General features: G+C 40.4%; 2 protein-coding genes across 3 annotated transcripts in view; both read left to right on the top strand.

The window, feature by feature from the left end:
- VSNL1 (visinin like 1) overlaps positions 1-21,990 on the top strand; it is an 87,942-nt gene that overhangs the window by 616 nt on the left and 65,336 nt on the right. The window contains exon 1 of one of the 2 annotated variants that reach the window (XM_074538068.1): positions 238-383. The exons of the other annotated variant lie outside the window; for it this stretch is intronic. The gene's annotated coding sequence lies outside the window, so the exon portion shown is untranslated. Of the gene's footprint in view, positions 1-237; positions 384-21,990 lie in introns of those variants that run through there. 2 annotated transcript variants of the gene reach the window in all.
- Positions 256-21,888, top strand: LOC141728646 (uncharacterized). The gene is made up of 4 exons (XM_074538610.1): positions 256-286; positions 569-4,255; positions 7,011-7,089; positions 21,778-21,888. Exons 1-2 carry the CDS (start codon positions 256-258, stop codon positions 1,429-1,431), a joined length of 894 nt encoding a protein of 297 aa, XP_074394711.1. The 3' UTR covers positions 1,432-4,255; positions 7,011-7,089; positions 21,778-21,888.

Below are 21,990 nucleotides of genomic sequence, written 5' to 3'. Positions count from 1 at the left end.
AAATAAAAAGGAAAAAAAGACCGTGTGAAACCAAGCGCCAGAGCAGCCTTCACAAGGTCATCACACCACGAGGGAGGCAAAAGTGCTCCCGATCCATGCGATCGCTGTATCGCTTTTCACAGTGCCTGTAAGGGATGTTTTTATTTTATCGTTTAATTTATTTAACAGGCGAGGTGTTTGCAGGTGGTAGCGGGGTAGGTGCGGGGCGGAGGTGCCGCGCTCCTGCTATTTACTAGGGCATCAATCGGAGTGAAGATGGAGGTGGGAGGAGATAACAAAAGCTGGTGTGCGATCCTGGGCATCTCCCACACGAAGGCGTGAGAAGGAGGAGGGAAAGGAGACGGCAGGAGAGAGAATTTCATTTCCAAAGATCAAAACAAAAGGTGGAGCAGGTTGAGGCAGATCGTGAGCAGCCGGGGCGGAAAGCGAGGGAGGCGATTTCCGCGCTGACCCGAGCGGAGCGGAGCGCGGGGGCCGGGATGTGCGCGGCTGCGGAGGGAGGGAGGGAGCGCGGGCGGGGGCTGCCCGACCGGCGCAACTTTGAGCGCCAGCATCGCTTGGAAATAAGCTGCTCGCACCCGGAGAGACGCGCTGCCTGTGTGGGGCGAGGGGAGGAACGCCTGCCGGTACCCCGAGGGCTTCTTCGCCCTCTTCCTCCATCCCCCGGCGGGAAGGAGCGGGTCCTGGCCGCGGGGTGCGGGGGAGAGCGGTGCTCAGCGCTGCGGCGGGAACGCTTCCCCGGCGCCCGTGGTGCCGCGCCGGGACAGGGGCTCAGCGCCGTGCGGGGCGCTGCCAGAGGGGACCCCAGCACTGCCGCCCTCCCGCACGGTTCGGTCCCGCCGCTCGCTGCCCGCTGCAGCGCTGCCCGTGCCGCCGGCTCCCCCGATGCGAGGCTTTTCCCGCCCGCCCGGAGGTGTCCCCACCCCCCGGAGTCCCCCGCTCTCCCCACTGTCCCCACGGGGAAACGCCTCCCTCCTCCCGCCCCATCCAGGCGGGCCCCTTCCTGCATGGAGCCGCCTGCAAGGTTCCCCTCGTCCCAACTTGGCATCCCGTCCCCAAAGCCAAGAGCCTTTCCCCTTTCCTCTGCTGGGGGTTCCCCCGGCACCTCCCCGGCTTGCCCCATTCCGCCTGCCTGCTCCGGCCTCCGGCTGCGGAGGAACCGTCGGGGATTGGGAGGGACAGGCGAAGGGGGGGGGGGTTGATGTTACGCAACTGCAGACCCTCCGCTTCCCCGGCCCTGGAGGAGCCTGTCCAGGGGCTTTTCGGAGGTGGGACGGGGCTCTGCGGCTTCCTCGGGCGAAGGGCGGCTGGAGGCGGAGCGGGCGGAGCTCCGCTGCCGCGCAGGTACCGCGCTCCCGAATCCCGCACGACCCGGAGCGGTGCAGCAAGGCGGGGAAGGGGCTTACCTGCACCGCCGGGCTTCTCTGCTGACAAGCAAACGTGCAGATAACAGCGTGATGAAAACACCTGCCCTTTACATTGAAATTGAAATTGAAGCGTGATTGCTTGGGCATTGAACCCATAGTCAATTATCAAAAGGCCAAATACATGAATAAATTCCGTGTTCTTGTACAGAAGATGTTATTGTAACAGATGGGTTTAAGCAATACAGATACTTCTCCCAACATTTTTAGCAATGTTTTGTTATTAGTGTGGCTTTGGATAGACATTCTCTTCCTTCACATACTGGAAAGTTCAGATCTCAGAGGTATCACTATCTCTGTATGAAGAATAAAAAGATGGACATATTTTATAACCAGAATATGATATGCAACAGATTATTAATACAGAAAAATAAGTGTATGTGGAAGCTCAGTCTCTGTAGAATACACAATCACTGTCCCTTTCAGAATGTGTGCATCCTTGTAGTTGTTTCTGTCACACATTTTCAGAGTCATTAGTTTTCACTGCTACCCTATTACTTGACAGAATGCCTTTCCTTTTTAAAGACCATAGTTCATTTAAGAGCATCAGTTTGCTTGAAAGATCTCCTAGTACAGTGTTCATACAGCACAATCCATTTCAGGTTTGTGGACTGCGATCAATTCTAATTAAAACTTTAATTATGTTTTTCTCCATTCCAACAAAGCATGAAGTAGTCTGGCTGATGTTGCTGTCAAGGAAAAGTAAGGAAACATGTTCTTCATCTTGGTTATGTGTTATTCCTGCCTTTTAATTAAGGACTGAATCCTTAATCTTGTTATTTATCCACAAACTTTTGTGACATAGGGCTGTAATATTTAACCAGTTTTCTAGGCTGCCCTGTCTTCTTGACTGATACAAAGGTATACCTGCACAACACTGGTTTTTCAACGTGCTCCTTGTTCTGGAACATGCAGCTATTGCCCGCAGATCAGTTGTGTCATCAAGCGGCATCTACTCCGGAGTATCACAGCGTTATGTAACTCACAACACAGAGCAAATGCCAGAGATGTCTCTGCCGCTCCCTTGTGCGGTTCCCTGTGTGCCTTCCCCTGCTGTAGCGTACAGAGCACTCGGAGCTGATGCCACCCCACAGCACCAGCCCAAGGGAAACTGTGCTCTGGCCGGAATGCTGAGGCCAAGTCTGACTGGGATGTGGTGGGGAGGGCAGGCTAGGGCCGAGCAGAGCCGGGGAATGAGGTGGCTGTGCGGGATGGAAGCGGTGCAATGCCGCTGGCTCTGGTGCTGTTTGGAAAAGGTGCCACGTGTCCCAGGCTGCGACATCCTGCTGACTGCAGCGTGTCTGGGGTCTGGGGGGATCCCGATGTTCCTTCCAGCAGGGTCCTCCTAGAGAGCTGCAGCACCATTGTGCTGCTACAGGCCTCTTGGCTTTTCTTTCTGTCTATACACTCAGTATAGCTGCAGGATCTAAATCTAAGGATACAGGTTCCCTTAACAAACACATGAACATGGTGAGCTTTGTTGTGGGTGATTCCGTAATTGTTTACATTTCAAGCTGTTGTCCTGGTTCTGTTTTTCAGTTTTGGAATTGTAATGTTATGTCTGTCTGCGCAATGGATTCCAAAGCTTTTTTTGTATTGTATCTGTGCCTCACGCGCCCATTTTAGGTATTCAGTTCTGTCGACCTTTGCAGATTCCCACAGATTTCCAGAATTTTATGTCACTTGGCCAAAAAGTGCTGGCTCATCCTCTAATTGTGAATCAAACAGCAATTAACACTAATTAAAGATAGAGTTAGAAAATATAAAGTACGGTAGACAGATCTGGTTTTAAAGTCCTAGGAATTGAAACACGCAGCACTTACCCTGAGCAGCTGTGCCCCTTGTCTGTGATGTTACACATGGTCAGCACCGGTCTTCATCCTTTTGTTTTTAATAGGTATTGTTTTAGCAGTGTGCATTGGGGCTAAATACCCTTTGATTTTGAGTGGTCTGTAAAGAAGCTTGTTTCCAGCTGGGTTTGATTGCCCATGGATGCTTTGCTTTCTTTAATTTTGTCTTACATTAACAGAGAAAAGCACTGTGTGATCTTCCTGCATTATTTCTCATGCCTAATTTTGATTCAGACTGCTCTATAATGAGCCTAGACCATTTAATCTGTCCCCATTTTCTTTTGGGTTAGTATTACCTGCATTTGCACACCTTTTGCCATTCTCTACATGCTTGGGCTTTTTCTTCCTTCAGAGTGTAATTTTGTTCCTTCTTTTTGTGCATGTTCATTGCTTTTTTCAATTGCTTTCCACCTGATGAGTTATTTTCTTTTCTGTATATTTCCTTCTGGGGAAAGACCATGGTTTACCCCATAGCTTGTCTCCATGGCATTGCTGAAAGCTCTGTGTGATACAGGAATACAGGAAGGCTGTGAGCATTTGCTGTGCTGAAGATGTCAGGATCCAGATGGGCTCCCATCACAGGGCGGCGCTTTCTTACCTCAGCTCCAGCTACTTGTCTTTATTCATAGAGAGAGAATCTTACATTTTTACTTTTATGCTATTGGTCTGACAGTAATAGCTATAAAACTTTTCAAAGAAAATTAAACAGATGATAAAAAGGATATTTGTTCATGTAATGCAAAATTTCGGAGTAGTGCTGCAAATTTTTATTGCTTTTAAGTTCTAAAGCGCTAAAATATATATGTATTTTTTATTTTTTTAACTATGTCAATGTTACCCACAGGGTCTCTGCTTTCAAGAGCTTTTCCACACTGGGATGTGAATGTGACTGAAAGGACAATAATACACTTGTAAGAAATTAAGGCAGATCAGTAGAAATGGTCTCAAAGATGAAAGTTGAAGAAAGCAAGTAGTTTCAAGGTGACAGTTGAAGGAGAAAAAGATAAAAGCCACTTGATAGAAAAATTCACTGTTGATAAAATATGATGCTGTTTTTCTTTGTGATTATTCCCCTGAGGAAAGTAAGGAACAGAATATGTTTAGTAAATAACTTGTAAAACCACAGCTAATTGAAATAAATTGTGCTCCTTGGGAGTGAAAGGACGACTGCATCTTTTTTTTAACTAAGCATTATGTGTTCTGAAATTATGATATCAAGGACAAAGGAATACACATTACAGATATTTTTGAAGATTTTCTCCCCAAAATAAACCCTATAAAGTCATATATATAATTCCAGACTGTAAAAATTAGTGGAATGTATTATAACTTTCTCAGTTTCACTGTTTTGAAAAATCAAGACTTTGCTACATTCTTGAGTTTGTCAAGAATCTACAAGCTTTGAAATAATGAGAAGTGATAATTTGAGATTACCAAGTGAGTCTTTTAAGATAATTATCATAACAGAATTTCTTAATAGGAAGATAAAGAATTTTAACATCGCTTTACCATCTCAAAGCCTTTTGAGGAAGATTATCTACATAATCTGTATTTAAAAAGTCTGAGTTGATGTGCAGGAAAAAAGATGTAGTGCTGATTCCTATCGCTTTTACACCAATATAAATATAAGCTACTAAACTTTTTGGTTTAAATGACCTTTTATCACTTTTGGCTTAAAGCAGATTTAATCTTGAATAATTGATGATTTCAGAGAAGCATCATGCAGCACTGTTAAATAACAGGAAAAAAAACATTTTACTTAATTTCTTGTTCACTAACTTAGACTTTCTCAAAGTTCATTTATGAAAAGATCTGAAAATGGAGATCCATAATAAAACTTACAAGTCGTGTTGAAAATTTTGTTTTTGGTCCTCTCAAGGTATTTTCATACAGTAGTTAGGCATAAAAAATAGTATATTTTGTTTTAACTTCTAAAGAGTTGAATCAACCAATATAATATCAACCAGTGGGATTAATTTGGTTGCTCAAACTTTGTACAAGTCAAACTATATACTCAAAAAGAAAACAGATTGTGACAGAAATTTACAGAGTTTTTAGACTAATAATTATAAGGCTCTAAAACTTTTCATGAAAATTACTCTTATTAGTTTTAACTTCTAGCTAAATAGAAAGTTTTATGTTAGAGAAGAAAGCTCTTAGGTTCATAAATGTTTAAATCTACAAGGGAGATTAATGACCATTTTAAGCATGTCTAGCAGAGGCCATAGCATTTGACTCAGTCATGCCTTTGCTCTCCTTTTACATACAAATTTGGGGGAAGGGAAAAAAATCAGTCTTGATTTAGAGACCATGGAGAATGGAAAATGTATCTCTGTTCTCACTAAGCTTTTTTAGTAATTAATTATCCTTAGTGTTAGAATGTGATGGTTCTAGACATAATTACGCGTTCTTGAACAGTCAATCCCCAAAGCAGTTAAAAAAAAAATCTTAAAATAGATCAGCTGTTGAGCCTGGTGTGTGTAGAGTACCTATGACTTGATTTTAATATCTGAAAATAATTTCACAAAGGTAATATGTTTTAGTTTTTAAATGAAAGTTTAGGCTTCCACTTTGTAGAAAACATTTTTACTCAAAAGTAGATATTAAGTCGTTCACTGTAAGATGGAATCAAATGCAGTGAGGAGACATGAATATTATCCTTTTTGTGAACTGCATTTGAGAATATATGTGGTTTAATTAGACTTTATTCAGAATGGAGTAGTCTAAAATTAGAAACTGTTGTTTATAAAAGCTCTTACAATACAGCATATTTCTCTGTACTCTTATCTGCTATATTTAGAAATACAAAGTAACTGAAGACTCTTAGAAAATGAAATATGAGATATCAGTTAGTAGTTAGAATTAAAATGCTTTTGTTTTTTAGTAGAGGCTGGTGTATGTAGAGGAAAAAGTTAAAATTTTCTAAAGTTAGTGAAAGTGAACATTTAAGAAAGTTTTTAGCATTGAAAAGAAAATCAGCTTATATAATGGATAAAGCTAAAAAAATTATTTGTGCAGTTATTGTCAACATCCAGTGCATATCCAGTCGATTTCATTACAGCCAATGTTCTTTCATTACACCAGCATATATACTATTCTTTAAACAGTCATTTTTCTTTTTAAATATACATTTTTTAAACCATACAAATGAGTATTTGTGAATGTTCTTAAAATTCATGTTTTAAATGGCATAAAAGGCTTTCAGTTTGGAAGACTGATAGCCTGAAAAGTAGTTTTAGTTTGATGCATGAAACATCTGATGATACTGATGATTTTTGCTAACCAGACTGGCTTGTACAAAAGGACTGCATCTTCAAATGTCTAAAAAAGTTTGATCTGTTGTTTTTGGGAAGGGGAGGTTGTGGGGGGAAGGATTTTGTTGTTGTTGGGGGATCATTGGGTCTTTTTTTTTTTTTTTTTAATCTTAGATATGTCACATCAACCACATTGTGAGGTTGAACAATGCTCGACATTGAGCTCCAGGTGATTTGGAATCGGGTCCTTGCTATCCATACAGAATGAGAACATTTAGAAGAATAGTATGAAATCAGTATGTTACATGTTAAAAATATATCATGCATTCTTAAATAAAGAGAGCCAGATAATCACAAACTGGTTTTTCCATGTGCATAAATATTCTTGCTGTCTGTCAGTGAAATCCTAACAACACACCACTATTACTGAAATGCCAAAGTGCTTAACAGAAGTAGCTTCTAAGACTCCTTTTCCTCCTCAGGTATGGTAAGAAGACCACAAAGTAGCCTTGATCATTCTTCATAAATAGGTTTTGTTTGCAGAAATTGTCCCCGCACTGGGTGAGTTCTTAGCTACTTAGTTCAGTGGCTATTGTTTAATCATTTAAATTCCTGTTTGGGAAGGTTGCACGGTTGGAAGGGGCTGTGATGTTTTTACATTTTTCTAACGTGTCTGCCACAAAGAGGTGCTCCTGGAACACAGATCAGTAAGTAACATTTGTTTCTACATGGTTTAAGAGGTGGGCATTACTCAGTCAGGCTTCCTACTCTGTTATATTAGAATATAATCATGAAGTGTCAACAGGTACTAACTGCCTCATGTCTTATCTCATCCTTAGCTTTTACTGATCCCTTTTTTCCTCCCTCTCTGGCTCTGCTTCCTGTCTTTGACTCTGCTCCAAAGTCTCCTGTTGCCTAAGAGCCTCCCTCTCCCTGGCAATACTGGCTGTGCATCTTTAACTGTGTTGGATGCCTCCTTCATCTTGCATTTTAGCTGTGGTTTTGCGTTTGCTTTTTAAACTGTGAGCTTTATAAAACAAGGATCTGACCTTTGCATATGTTCTAGAAAGTGCAGCTGTATGTACAGTGCTATAAGGGTAAATTTATTAAAATTCTAACAACGTATAAGACATGTACTCTGCCTACAGCCTGTGCAGAAAGATAGGGTGCAAGTACAGGGGTGGAATGGAGTGACTTGCAGCCAATCCATGGCTGGTAGCAGGATCTGCGTTTGCCTCCTGCAGAGCTAATTAGGATACATTCATACGTGTTTTGCTTCCCCCCATGGGGCTGTTCACAGTGGCAAAGCCAGAGAGTGGAGAGCTGGCTGCGGCACACACTGTTCTCCAGCTCTTGGGCTGTGGTGTAGATACACCCTAGAATATGTCCTAAACAGCTGGGTTTGTATATAGATAGCTCTAGATATGTACAAGGTATCTGGTACTTTCAAAGAGAAGTCTGTAAGAAGTCACAGGACAATGTAAACAGATGCTGAGTACAGCTGTGTTCTGTCTGTGTGTCTGTCTGTCTGCTTTTTCTGTTGAATCACTCTCTTCAGTGCCTTAACTCTTCATCACAGTGCAAGACCCAAGATGTTCTTGTAAATCTGCAGAGTAGAAACACAGCCTATATACCTCTTTTCTTTTTTTTTTTTTTTTCCTGGGATGGGGAATGTTGGGGTAAAAATATTCAATAGAGACTGAAAATGTTACAGTAATTTTTGATGACATTCTCTGTGGTTTTTATTCCTGCACAGTGCTATAAATAGTTCTATTGTATGTACCTATCATCTAACGCCATTGTTGTCAATTTGCTTAACAAAACTTATCCCTGCAAGTCCTTCAGCTACAAAGCAGTTTGCTTTCTTTAGATGAGAATGAGCTAAAGAACAGTTGGCTAGTTGCTTCTGTTGTTTGTGAGATATATTTTAGATTATTATGTTCTTCAAATATTTGTAACCAACTGTAGATTTTTTCATAATGTTCAACTATAAATAAATGAAAACAGTGTAACAAACATCTGAATTGTTGCTTAAGAAATCCATGGTGTATATAAAATACAAGACCAATTTTTATTTCAGTATCAAATGCTCCTAGCATTACTTTGTATTGCTTTTTTAATGTTGGTGAATTAAAGCTAGTCAATTTAAAATAAAACACTGCAACTTCTTGTGCTTCAAATACATGAAAAATAACTGTCTGACTTGAGTTTTAGTGGGTGTCTTGCATTGCACAGTCAGCTGAGGAGGAGACAGATATTTTTTAAATTGCACTTTCTTTCCATATAAATTGCAAGGTCTTGCAGTATATGACTCATTTCAGCTGCTAGCTTCTCCCTGTTGCCAACAGGAGTATATTAGTGAAGACCAATAACAATATATCAATGTCAGCTCATCTCCAGATAAAAGAAAGTTCATGAAATGTTCAAGGTTGTTCTGTTGTTGTGTGTAGCAGAGATAGCTGGAGATTGTAGTTCTTGTATTGCCCAGTAAACCCATCCATTTACTGTTGACAGTATTGATATATTCAGAAGGTCTTCAACATCTGAAGCTGTGTGAGACAACTAAGTCATTCCCTTATTTTTCCAACTCTGCATTTTGTCACTCTAACTTAGGAGATTCTCAAGTCTATGAAGAGTACACGGCAGCTTGCAGCCATTTCAGTCTTGTACTTCTGTTTTCTTTGAAAATACCTTCAGTTTGCAGAAATGGGCATTTTTGGTTTGTTCTGAACGGGCAAAGTTAGTGGCATCACTCTGGGCACTTGACTAATGAGGTACTCTGCCATAAACATTGAGTCTGGGTGAAAGAAACAAACAAACTAAAAAGGTAGCAAATTCATACAAGTTATAAAAGCAAAGTCACCCTCTGACAACTATGCTATGCTACTTTGCCATGCTTTAAAAATTCAGATTACAGTGAAAGTGAGTTCCGTGTGGTTGTAGAGTGAAAAGAAATCTGTGCCATCAGTAGGCAGACACATTAGCAGCATTATTGACAAATACTGACATCAGGAAGTCTTTAGGAGCGCATGAAAACATGGCTTGGTGGTCATTATTAAAAATTACCATAGAGTTAAATGTGAAATGGAGACTTCTGGGTTAATCCCTTCCTGAAGTAACTGGACCAAAGTCCAAGGCCTCTGGACAAATGTAAGGACTCTTCTCTGAGCTGATCTGTCTGATCCCTACTAGAAAAAATTTGGATCAAGGAATAGATTTGAATACTGCAGAGTACATGCTAAACCACCAAAACATGTCTGTGAGTAAGCAGATTTAAATACATGGGGAAATCTGTTGCTTTGAACACACAGAGTTGACTGGAAATGTAGGTGTAAGTGTTCAGCAAGCTCTTAGCCTACAGGAGACGAGACTCGGGGAAAGGAGAAGGTGTGATCATGAATCATGTCAGAGATGTAGGCAGGATCAGATCTGTGAGGATTTCAGTGCTAGGGAGATTCATTTTAAATGAATCAAAAAGGAAGGAGGGAGCAAGGAAAAGGAGTAGCATAACATTTGAAGATAGCAGAAGGCAAAGGTGTCAACATCTAGGAAACACTGAGTGGAGTCTCTCACCAAAAGGGTGATTAATATGAAAAGTACTAACAGATGCACTACTTTTTGTGATTTTTAGGTTGTGGGAAAACTCCATGGGGAAAATTTGAGTTTGCAGGAAACATTGAATTTAATGATAAATCCATCTGATTCTTGCCACTTTTCTCTGAACTACTTCTTCTGATGTAGTAGCAGAGAAGCTGAATGAGAGCTGTGCCAGGGCAGAAGCATCTGAGTTAGGTGCTCAGAGGAAGCTCCTACTGACCTGCTAATGCCTACCTGAGCTGTGATACCTTCTCTGTGATAACTGTGTGTCATCAGATGGGTGATAGATGTGGCTGTTGGAGAAAAGGAAGGAGAATTGAGAGGTTTTAAGTCACATACAAGTCCTAAAAATGACCACAGAAACACCCCTAGTGCAGGCTCTCTCTGACAGTGAGCTCTGTGTGGGTGCAGGGGAATTTGCTCATCCAAAGGCATTTGGGACGTGAAACTAAGTGGAGAGAAGGATTGGAAAATAAAATGTGAAGTATTTACATAAGACTTTATATGTTCTCTCATCATATGATTCATTGATCTTATGACTGAACAGCTGTTCTTAAAAATTCTTCTTTTCTGAAGTAAAAACCTGTTTGGAGAGCTGATTTTGAAGAATTTATGTGACAAGCTGCTCATTGTTTTGCATCTGTATTTATGTGTCATGTATTTTTTCACTGCTGATGCCAGTTTTGAGTGGGATATGGCAACTACAATATTGGCAAATTTATAGAATTTAACATGATTTCATTCACTTAGTATTACGTGATGATGATGCAGAAGGCAGAAATGTACCTTGTCCAAGAGCTTTTAGAGAATTGATGGCAAAGCAGAGGATGGAATCCCAAACCCTTATTCTCAGAGAACTGTAGACCCTGTTTTATGCATGTGCTTGACCACACTGCTAAAACTGATGTTCCTGTCATGGGATGAGTTCAGTTAGCACTGATAAATTTAAAGAGGCTGTACAAAACCTCAAACATTTTCTAGTTGTTGCAAGTCAAGGTGGAAAAGCATTTGGCAACTTGTGTAAATTTTTCAGTTCTAAGTATTTCAGTGCCATACATAAGTAAAGGTCAATCTCTGTCTCAGAAGAGTTGTTCACACAGTTCTGGTATCATTCCCATATCTATGACTGTCTTCTGCCAGAGACAAGTAGCACAAGATTTGCTGGGGGTGTGACCACATCTGGGGTTTTAAAAGAAAGATGATACAGGACTAGAAATTTTGGATGGAAGCGGTGTCCCATTGGATTTCTGGTGTGACACTGGTGTGCCCCAGTCTGTCTGGGCTATGCCCGATTGCCCCAGCACCAGGTGATCTCTGCTCCTGGAAGGAGGAGGGGGAATATGGCACCAGCTTAAGCTGAGCTTCTTTCCCTCCAGTTAACCCAGCCTTTCCTGGCACGGCATTATGGCCTTTTTTTTTTTTTTTTTTTTTTTTTTTTTGTGGTTTATCTCACACAAATGACCCTTTTTTTCCTTTTCTGGGTAAAGAAGCATGACCATTTTTTACTTATCTACCTTGCACATGGGCCACACAAATCCTGGGATATACACAAGACATTAGGTGGGGAGTTCTTTTCAAAAGTGAATATGGTTCTTTGGAGAGTAAAACCCTTTTTGGCAGGAGGACTGGATTGTGTCAGATTAAAATCAGTATGTAATCATCCCATGGTGCAATGGGAGCAATACAGAGCTGTGATCAGCCTGTGACCCATTCCTGAGGTTTGACTTTCCTCTTGGCTCTCTGAGGTATTTGGTAGGAAGCTAAACATTGCAGTTTAGTTATATTGGCAAGCCTTATAAATTGTTATGGGAGCATGTGCTTGTGTGTAGTAGATTAACTAAAGATTTAACAAAATTATTGAATAATAATAGTAAGTAACAAGTAATAAAAATAATAAATATTGTATAGCTTACATTTAAATCATTAGTAGCAGCAGCAGTCTAATTTTGGAATGTTTATGAAATGGAAACAAGCAGGTATTTACATGTCTCCCAGTTTCCTGTGCTTTTGCTGGTGAGATCTGTTGGGTGGTGTGATAATGACTAAATCTGATGAGGAGTGAACTGCAGAGCATGGACTGGGCTCCTCAAGTAGGTAGTGAGGAGGTGCACTTCTCTGTTATCTTTGGGGTTTAATTGCATTGGATTAAGTACATCATTGTATTGCATTTACATACAATTCTTATGTCAGTTTCAATTATTAGTTAATAATAATTGACATATTGACATATTGACATATTTTTCCTCTTTAGACTTTTGCATTAAAAAAATACAGGTGTCAACATGCTCATTGCTCATGCAATGTTGTCAAAAGTACTATGAAAAAATACGGTCAGACCAGTTTCTCATTTGCATTTGAAGTTATCCTTTAGAAAGAAGGATAAGACTGATCCCTGTGCTTTGTACCATACAGCTAAATGGTAAAGCTCTATAATGTACAGAAAAATTCCATTTTAGACAGGCTTTGTAGCTTTTTCCGTTGGACATTGGCATTACCTGGAACTCAGTTTGACTGTGAATGAAGAGAAATGTGAGGATTTCTCAGTACAATGCAGAGAACAGGCATAACCAGTTGCATTCTGCTAATCCAAGGGTTGTGCCTGAGATTTGTCTCTGCAGTAAGCCTTGGCAGGAGTGGCTATTATCCACTCTTCCTTGTTTCAGAGGGGCATGGGTGTGACAATGTAAAGCCTAGTGCCTGGTAAAAATAGTGTTTTTAAAAGTACTAGAGGAGAAGAAAATGAAAGGTATGTATTTTATGTGGAATGGTCCTTAAATTGTGTACTTCCTGTTTTTCCTTTGAAAAATCCCTTATTCTTTGGCCAGCTGTGGGTGATCATAACTTCCCATTTATTATTATGGCAAATAATTTTAAAAATGGAGTCATTTGAGCACCAGTCATGCTGGATATAAGCCAATTCAACTCCATCAGGCTCCATCAAGTTGTTATTAAGTGCTGTCCAAGTCCACATTATGGAAGACAAAAGAAGAAGATTTGCCATGTTTAAGAGTTGGTTATGCAATTTTTTTGAGCACGTTAGGACTCAGGAGCTCATACAGAAAACTTACCACTTTAGATGTGTATTCTAAAAGTAGAACTGCAAAGTCTGGTTGTTTTTTAACAAACAAACTTGCCAGTTTTACTCTGCTCCTGTAGCAGACTATTCAATGGGATTTTTTATCACTCTAAATGAAAAATTTAAATGTATGCTTCAGGTGTAGTGGGACTTTGCTTCGGCTGGAACAGCCCTGCATCCCATAGCTAGCTGAAAGGGCTCAGTCACTTGATACTTCTCTGACTTTTTCTGCCAGAAGTACTTTGACAGCACATGCCCTAATGTGTCACGGCAGTATAACTTGTTCCCAGGGGAATAGATGAACAAGCAGGGAGGAAATGATCAGCCTGCCTCTCTTCCTGGGCAGCTTGCATCGATCAGTAGGCAAGGTTGCTCCCTGCACTCTGGCATTCCTGCAAGGATTTTCCATATCTATCTTCCACTCAGCCAGAATCAAAACAAGCTGCAAGTAGTGGAAAAGCAGAATATGGCTGGTGGGAAGTGGCAAGCAGCTCTTCCTGTGGTGAGCAGATGAAGTAGCTTTAAAAAAGATTATGATAAAAATATAGTCACTAGCTTACTCAACCTATCTCAATTTTTTCTCCTAAATTTATCAGATGATTTCTTTGAGTTTTGTGTCAGGTATAATCTCCTGTGCATCTGTATTGCATATATTACCTTATGTCTAGACTGCTTTTGACTGGAATACATATTTTCTTGGCTGGGAAGTAGGTGGTGTGCAGTGAAGCACAGAGAATCTGCTGAGGTCCTGTTTCTGCATCTGGTGTGGGCACAGCCAGCATCAGGTGTGTGCCTTGGGCAGGCTGGGAGAGCTGTGCTGGGGACAAGCCCAGGAGCTGGGGCAGTTCTGAAATCCGTGCAGTTCTGAAATCCAGTGCCACTCACCTCAGCACCCACCACTTGGTGACAACTGGCGCCTGCCATGAAGGTCCTCCAAGAGATTGCAGACCTGAAGACTGCACAGACACCTTGAATAATGATCCATTTTTCCTAAGATATAAACATCCCCCATCAGTTATGCCCAGGTCACAAGTTTAACCTTGCATTTTCCTGAGGTCTGGGTGAACCTTGGAGAAAAATTTTTGTACGTGTCTGGGTCACACACAGACTCAGGATATTGTGCCATTACCTCTGCTCTGTAAGTTGGCTCTGGGAGAGCCTAAATTACATTTACCTACACTATTCATTGAGGAATTTGCAGATCTATCTCCAGCATTTGTGCAGAACCTCCATATGGTATGGTACGGAATATATAAATTTGTAAAGTATTCAGCACCAGTGTGCATGGCTTGTATGGGGATTTAGGGATCTGTGGGGATTCTTTTAAAGTAGGTTTAATTTAATTTAATTTAAATATTTACAAAAGGATTCTATAGCTCACTGCAGAACCTTTAACTCTTTTGATTATTTTTATGTGGTAATTCTCCTTGCAGTGTGGAATGGTTTGGAGTGGAATGGACCTTTCCATTAGACCAGGTTGTTCAAAGCACCATGCAGCCTGGTCTTAAACTCCTCGGGATTCGGCATTCACAAGTTCTCTGAGCAATCTGTTTCAGTGCTACACCACCCTCACAGTAAAGAATCTTACTACTGATAATCCCTTATAACAATTAATAAATAATATGAAATTTATTACTGTTAGAATCTAGGTCTGTGTATCTTATACCTTCTATAAAGGAGGCTTTATAGCAGCCTTCCAGCACCAAAAGGGGTAAAGCTGCAGGAGTTTTTACAAGGGCATGGGGTGATAGGACAACGGGTAATGGCTTTAAACTGAAAGAGGACAGGTTTAGATTAGATGTTAGCAAGAAGTTTTTCACTAATTTGTCACATCTCATGCTGGCTGTCTGTGCCAACACCAGATTTTTCACTATGAGCATGGTGAGACAATGTAATAAGTTGCCCAGAGAAGTTGTAGGTGCCACAGCCCAGGAAATGTTGGAGGAGACTGAAAGGGGGCTTTGAGCAACCTGATCTAGTACAGGGTGTTCCTGACCATTGCAGGGGTCTTGGAACTGGATGATCTTTAAGGTCTTTTCCAAGCCAAATTATATGATTCTATGAAAAATGAGAGCCTACATTTTTAGTAGTAAAATGAATTGCAAAGAGAAGTTCTCCTGTTCCAGATGTTCTTTGGGAAATGCTATTCCAATATATTTCCATGTATAAATACTCTTATTCTAGGGAATTATTATTCGTTGGAAACATAACTGTATTAACAAGATGCTTTCTGAAGAATAAGGAGGGAGTGAGAATATTGTCATGTTGAATTTCTCAGAAGTGCCCTGTGTATTTTATACCCACTACCGATTTTAACTTGAACTATTGCTCAAGTATAGGCATGTTCATAACGATTAAATCGTTAGAAGTGTTTAAAGGAATTACAGAAACTTGAAAAATGCCAGTTACCAAGGGAGTAAAATTACTCCTCTATATGTAAGAATAGAAAGCTAAGCCTGAGACTGAAGCCACAGCACCATAAATGGTCTTGCTGCACACTGTGTTCCTACTCACAAAATCCAGGATGCAATTACCTGGCTTTATTAGGCACAAAAGAAGGGCTGTCCCAGGAAGAAATTACCTCATCTTGAGGTTGGAACTAGGACAAAACTCTCTGATCCTGAGAAAGGTGTATTTACCTTTCTCAGGGTTTCCTTGCTGCTCCTGAGGCAATTGGTGGTTAATTGGTAGTTAACATCTCCATTTTGTCTCGGTGGCACAACCAGCCTCCGTTCTTTTTCCAAAAGCTCAGCTTTGTCTGAAATGCCACCATGTGACCCGTGGAGCTTGCTGCTGGTAAGCAAAGATTGATGGACAGCCTATGCTGTTTCCAGGGTGTAGGAAACATTAGGAAAAACTGACAAGATCAGTGTGATGAAATAAATAGAATTCTCCAGCTGCTCTTTGTCTTACTTTGAAAACATTACTTTTTATGGCCACAGATTTTCCAATGGGAAACACTGAATACAGTTCAGGACCAGCATTATCTAGGCTTCCACTGGTCCTAACTCCAAGAATCTATTTGGCTCCTTGTGCTGTAACAGTGTTAGAATTAATTCTGGTTTCTGACAGAAAATCACCCTGGAGTTAGTGCCTAAGGCTGCTAATGTTAATGCTGCATTTTTGCATAAGCATTTTTGATGCATAAATAACTGTTGCATTACATCTCTATCTAATACCCTATCTCAAGTATTGCATTTGGGGCACATTTAATGGTATTTAGTAATCTAAAAAGTGCTCTGTCAGAGCATACCACAGGTATCTAGGTGGTGGATGTAGTGTTGCTATTTATATCATAGTGCTCTACAAATAATAACACTCTGCTTCAAAGTGAGCTATAGCCATAAACCTGTAAAACAACTCCCCACAGTTCATCTTGATAGTCTGTTGAAATTGGACTGCTCTGACTATACCCCCTTCAGGCTCACTGCCAATCTCATATTTTATCCTGAAATTCCACAAGGAGACACTCAAAATAAACACTGCACTAGCAATTGCTTGAATTATACTTAAGGCAGTAGCAAGCACTGGTTGCACTTCAGCCTCTCTGTGGCTTTCTTGAAAATCCATGAAGTTTGACCTTCTGAATACATTTTGCTCTTATTTATCTCCCCTGTTGACTGCAGTAGGAGCTGAAGGAACATAGCTGAGAAGGGAATGGGTATATCATAGATGCTAACCTGTTATGACTAAATTATCCCTGTTAGTCCCACATTGCCCAGCCCCAGGAACTTTATACAGTGCATGTCTCCTCACTGGCTTGCTTTCAGCAAAAATACAGCTATTAGATTTGCTTTTGACTTTTCTTAGGAGGAAAAAAAAAAGAGCGAGCTACAAATTGCAGTATTATTCCAGGCACCATTTCAGAGATGTTCAGCTTTTTGTTCTGCAAGTGCTTTTTCTTTGCTTCTTTTGAAAATAGCTGATCTTGTAATTCACTATTAAGGCCCAAAGGTGATCAAAATAGCCCATCACCAAGGTCAGTATACCCTTGAATCAGACAGGTTTGCTAATTTTAAACTTCAGTGTTTTACAGAAAGTAGTGTGTTTAGCAAGAATAAAGAGGCAGAATATGGGATTGGGACAATATGAATGTTCACACATCGCTGCCAATGAAAGCAAAGCTTGCAGGTCTAATTTTAGGCTTTTCAGCCTTGGTATTGTTCCTTACAGCACAGTTATTTTCCATATGATACAAAGCACTCCTTTTCTTTTCAAGTTTTATAAACTGCTTTAGAGAACAAAAGCAAGGACAAAGCGAGTATATGTCATGGCTGAAATCAAATCAAAGAAGCTTAAGTAAGGCTGAAGTTAGGGATGGTTGCATGCCTCTGTATTCAGAGGACAATTCTTGAAGAAAAACAAGAATCTTGAGAAACATATCACAAGAACTGGAAGTAGAGTTACATGGTGTCTGGAACCCTTGGCTGTGACTGGATGTGCTTCAACACATTTAGTTAATTTACACTGTGCTCAGATGCCTAGTAAGTTAGTCCTCTTTAAAAATGTCAAAATGACCTGTGCTGTTTGGAGAAATAGGATTTTCAGGATACTTCCCTATCTCTTGGTGCTCCAAACTAAGCATTGTAGATGCAGTGAGGATGTCACAACTAATTCTTTATGTAACACCAGGTAGATGCTGTTTTCTAAAGTTAACTTTTTCTGAGACCTTAATAAAAAAATATTTTATAGAATTATAGAAATGGAATACTGTAGAAATGGTTGTTTTCTTTCTTTTATATTTTTTGTAGATTAATTACCAAGGACTGGAACCAGTTGATATTAAGTTATTCCCCATGGAAGTGCCAACAATGGTATTAACCTGGCAAAAACACCTTTAAAAATCATTAAGTTAACATAGTCCCCTGTCATCTAAGAGAAGCTTATTATCTGCATGAATATGTGACCTGGTTCAGAGAAATCAGAGAAACCTGTGTGATTTTTTTTTTAGTATGTCTGCTGTTTGAAGCTGGTTGGTCAGAAAGGGTTTATTGGGAAGAAACTCTTCCCAGGGGCTCCTGTAATGCAGAGCTGATGTTTTGTCCCACAAGCTCAGCAGAGCTCCACTGCCCTCACTGGGCTCCACCAGCCAGGCAGGGCCAGGGTTTGGCTCACAAGGTGTGAAGCACAGTTTGGCTGAAGGCTCTGCAGTTGTTCCAAACTGGGAGAGTCATACCACTCTGAGCTCAGGGGGTAGAATGTTTTTTCATGCCTTTCTAGCTGTCTAGGAGTTAAATGTTTAGTCTAAACTAATTGTGTAGATTCTTTTTGTTAGTCAAACAAGAGTAAGTATTTCCAGAGAGCAATTAATGCCAGTCACCTTTTATATATAGTTTTGCATGGAATGAATTGCTTCTTGCTGAAATGGGTGCTTGTTTCTCTCCTTTGCACATTGGAGCCTTGATGACTAGTTTAGATTAGATATCCAACTTCTAATGGCTACCACCCAGGTAGAAATAACCTGGATTAATCAAGTTCCCTGCTACTGACTATCATGACTTCCCTGTTATTATTCTGTGTATGATTTATAGATACTGTGTTAGAGGAGTAGAGTCTTCTCTTGTTTTTCTTTGCAGTAATTTTAAACGATTTGTCATTAATAGTACAGTTGTTCAGTTTTCTGTTGTTCCTGATAATATGAAAGTTTTTTAAATTGTGGCATTTCTCTTACTGACTGTAATCATTAATAATATTGTAAAAAGCACTAATTCATTTCATGATGGAACAGATTAAGTTAAAGGCTGGTTGTTGGATGGTTTTCTGGATTCTGGCCAGCTTCTTGGAGTCATAAATCAATGTGACTCTTTTCAAGTTAAATAAAAAAATGTTTCTAATAAAGTTTGGAACACAGTTAGTGAAATAGGGTGGGACCATGACATTAGTGAAGAATAAGCCAACTGTCAAATGGCTTTGGAGGCAGGCATTAATTTAATGGAAACTTCAATATAGTAATTATTTGGGTATTCTGGAGATTGTAGCTCCTCAGGGCTTTTCCATGCATGTCAGATCTAAGATTTTTTTTCCTTTTTTTTTTTTTTTTTGAAACAGACCTATATGGCAAACAGACCAAAGGAGTAAATTGAATGCTGCTCTTAACCCTAAAAAAGGTTTTACCTGGATGTTCTAAAAAGTCTGGGGGGTTTTTTGTTTGTTTTGTTTTTTTTTTTTTTTAGAAGTATAGTTAGTTTTTAAAAGAGAAAGTACAAATGCTAGTGACATGACATCTGTGGCCTCATTGCCTTTTCCATTTTCATTATGTCCTTTGATTGGGGCAGACTGGCATCAGCAACTGCAAGTCAGGTTCATTTCTGCCTTTGTTCTGGGGAAAACAAACACAACCAGTTTAAGCCTCTACTGGGAAACATCAGCTCTCTTCTTCAGTGTTTTCTCCTCTGACCAGTCTGTGGTGCTTTAGGGTACAAGATTGTTTGCCCAGGTGTGAGGGAAACATCTGCTATCAGTGTCATCCTCCCAGCTTCCTCTGCACCCCTACCCCAGCCTGTAAACCGTGGTGTTTCTTTCGTGGCTGGCTTGGGTTTCTTAGGCTTTACACAACATCACTCACTAAGCTTTACAATCTATTTTTTTACATAAAATTCTCTCCAGTATTTTAGAGTTTTCAGCATCATTTAAACATGCTGCATCCTGCTGCCATTGCTCCCATTCAGCCTCTGCCTCTCTGAGTGATGCTGACAGCCCTGCTGGCAGCCTGGGCACACATCCCTCCCTGCTCTCTGGGAGTGGTTGTGTTATCTTTGTTCCTGAAGATGACAAGACTGTTTAAATGTCAACAAGATGTTGCCCAGATGAATTCCACTGTAGCTTAAACAAGCATACCTGGGCTTTTGTCCTTCTGCATCCATCTTGCTTGCTATGAACATCACTGCTCTCACTGCTTTTGCTGATGGAAAGTCAGAGAAGGAAAAGGCTAAGTAAAGATAAAACACCAACGGTGATAAGAATTGGCCTTGGGTAGGGAGTAAGAACCAGATAGGAAGGATGGAGGGAAGGAAAGTGGGAGAAAGAGTCAGGATGAGCTGGTTAGTGCAGATGCAGTGGCAATCCAGTCTTGGCAATCCAGGGAGCCAGAGTTACAGGATAAGGATTGGACAAGGAAGAAGAGGGACAACCTGGGCCTGGGATTTGCAATCAATTTGCTGTTACCTACTTGTCTGTCTCAGAGCAGAGCCATGGTAATGCTGTGCAGGAACCCTTAATGCTAAGTACATCTCTATAATAAAACCAGCTTAGCCTATATTTATTGTGTGTACATCTCTATATGTGATGTTTGTTTCTCAGCAGCACTTATAGCCCATTCTTTCACCAGGCTGCTCAGGCACGTGCTGTGCCACGCTCTGTCAATGTGCACTCACAGCTCGCAACTCACAGTTATCCAGGAATAACACTGATAGAATACAGGATTATTCACAGGCCTGGCTATTTTCATGGAGAGTAAAATGCCAACCTGAATTTTCACAGGTTTGCAGTGGCAGTGTGTGAGAAACTGGGACCTTCAGAATGTTCATAAGTGGTACCACGTGAGATACCAAGGCACAGATTCACAGCCTTATAAAGTTCAGTGTCTGGCCTGCTTTGTATGCTGGTGTTGTATTCTTAGAAAGTAAAGGTGACAGAGTTTAAGTTGCATTTTGAGCAGGGAATGCAGCAACTAAATACTTGAGATGAGATTTGCATAGCTATTTAGGTACCTGGTGAGATTTCTGAAGAGCACTCAAGCTGCCAGAGGGATGCTTGATACATTTGTACTGAACATCACCTTGATTTACTTGAATAGAAATGAGCCAGTGCAATTAGGCAACTGTACTTACATTAGCCAGTAGTCCAGATGCACAGAAGCACTTACATGTTTTTGTAAAGCTGGCCTTATATCACTTGTTCTGAAGTCTACATTTTTCCTTTCCAAGATATACACATTTCCCACAAAAAATAATAATACAGATTTTTATAAGCAAAAAAAGAGATTTTTGATCCCTTTTGTTGAATCTATTTTTTGGCACACACTTGCTCCCCTCCCTTCTTGCTTGGTCACAGTAACAGGGCTACTCTGATCAGGAAAGATAAAGGGTTTGTTTTTCACTGTGGAACAGCAGGTTTCCTAAATATCATTTGTTCTGTACTCCCTTTTGTCTTGGAGATTGAAAAATACCACTATCAGAAGCCCATCATTTGGAGCCTTGTTCACTTCCAGAGGCCATTCTGTAACAGGTTCTTTTTAGACTGAATCTTTTGGGAGTAGTTGAGGGAAATAAAAAAATTTAAAAATAAAAAAAAAAGGAAAAAAAACCCCAAACCCTGCTACAAGTATAACTAGCTCAAACAGTTTTGCCTTCTGCCAGGGAACTCTTCTTATATTATGTCCTCTAATTTGATTTAGTACGTGTTCCAAACTCCTGCAAAGTGCCACTACAGTTTTTAACATTACTGTGTTTTGTGATGTTGGATTCTGGGGATTTGGGGATTTTTTTTGTTATTATTATATTTTATTCCATTGTTTGTCTTGTTCCTAAACTGCAGCCTTAATTTATTTTAACTTTTATTCTGTGTTGTCACACCAGAGAGAATGAACAGCTCTACCAGCACAGCATTTAACGTAAGCAGGGCCTGATCCAGCTGCAGACCTGTGGATTATCTGTTGCTTTCAATCAAGACTTTGAATCAAGACCAGGTGCCTAGCCAAAAACTGTATTCTTGTTCAGTGACAAATACTGGAGATGAGCGAGGAATTTGGGTGTGAAATCATACTTTTTCTACCCTTAATGATTGCAACA

This window comes from Zonotrichia albicollis, chromosome 3, assembly GCF_047830755.1.
Source record: "Zonotrichia albicollis isolate bZonAlb1 chromosome 3, bZonAlb1.hap1, whole genome shotgun sequence".
Taxonomy (NCBI): Eukaryota; Metazoa; Chordata; class Aves; order Passeriformes; family Passerellidae; genus Zonotrichia; species Zonotrichia albicollis.
This window is presented reverse-complemented; position numbering and strand designations above follow the sequence as displayed.

Coding starts and splice junctions, on each gene's coding strand:
- LOC141728646 (XM_074538610.1), top strand. CDS start 256: ATGGAGGTGGGAGGAGATAACAAAAGCTGGT. Junction 287..568: donor AGGAGATAACAAAAGCTGGT/GTGCGATCCTGG, acceptor CTTGGAAATAAG/CTGCTCGCACCCGGAGAGAC.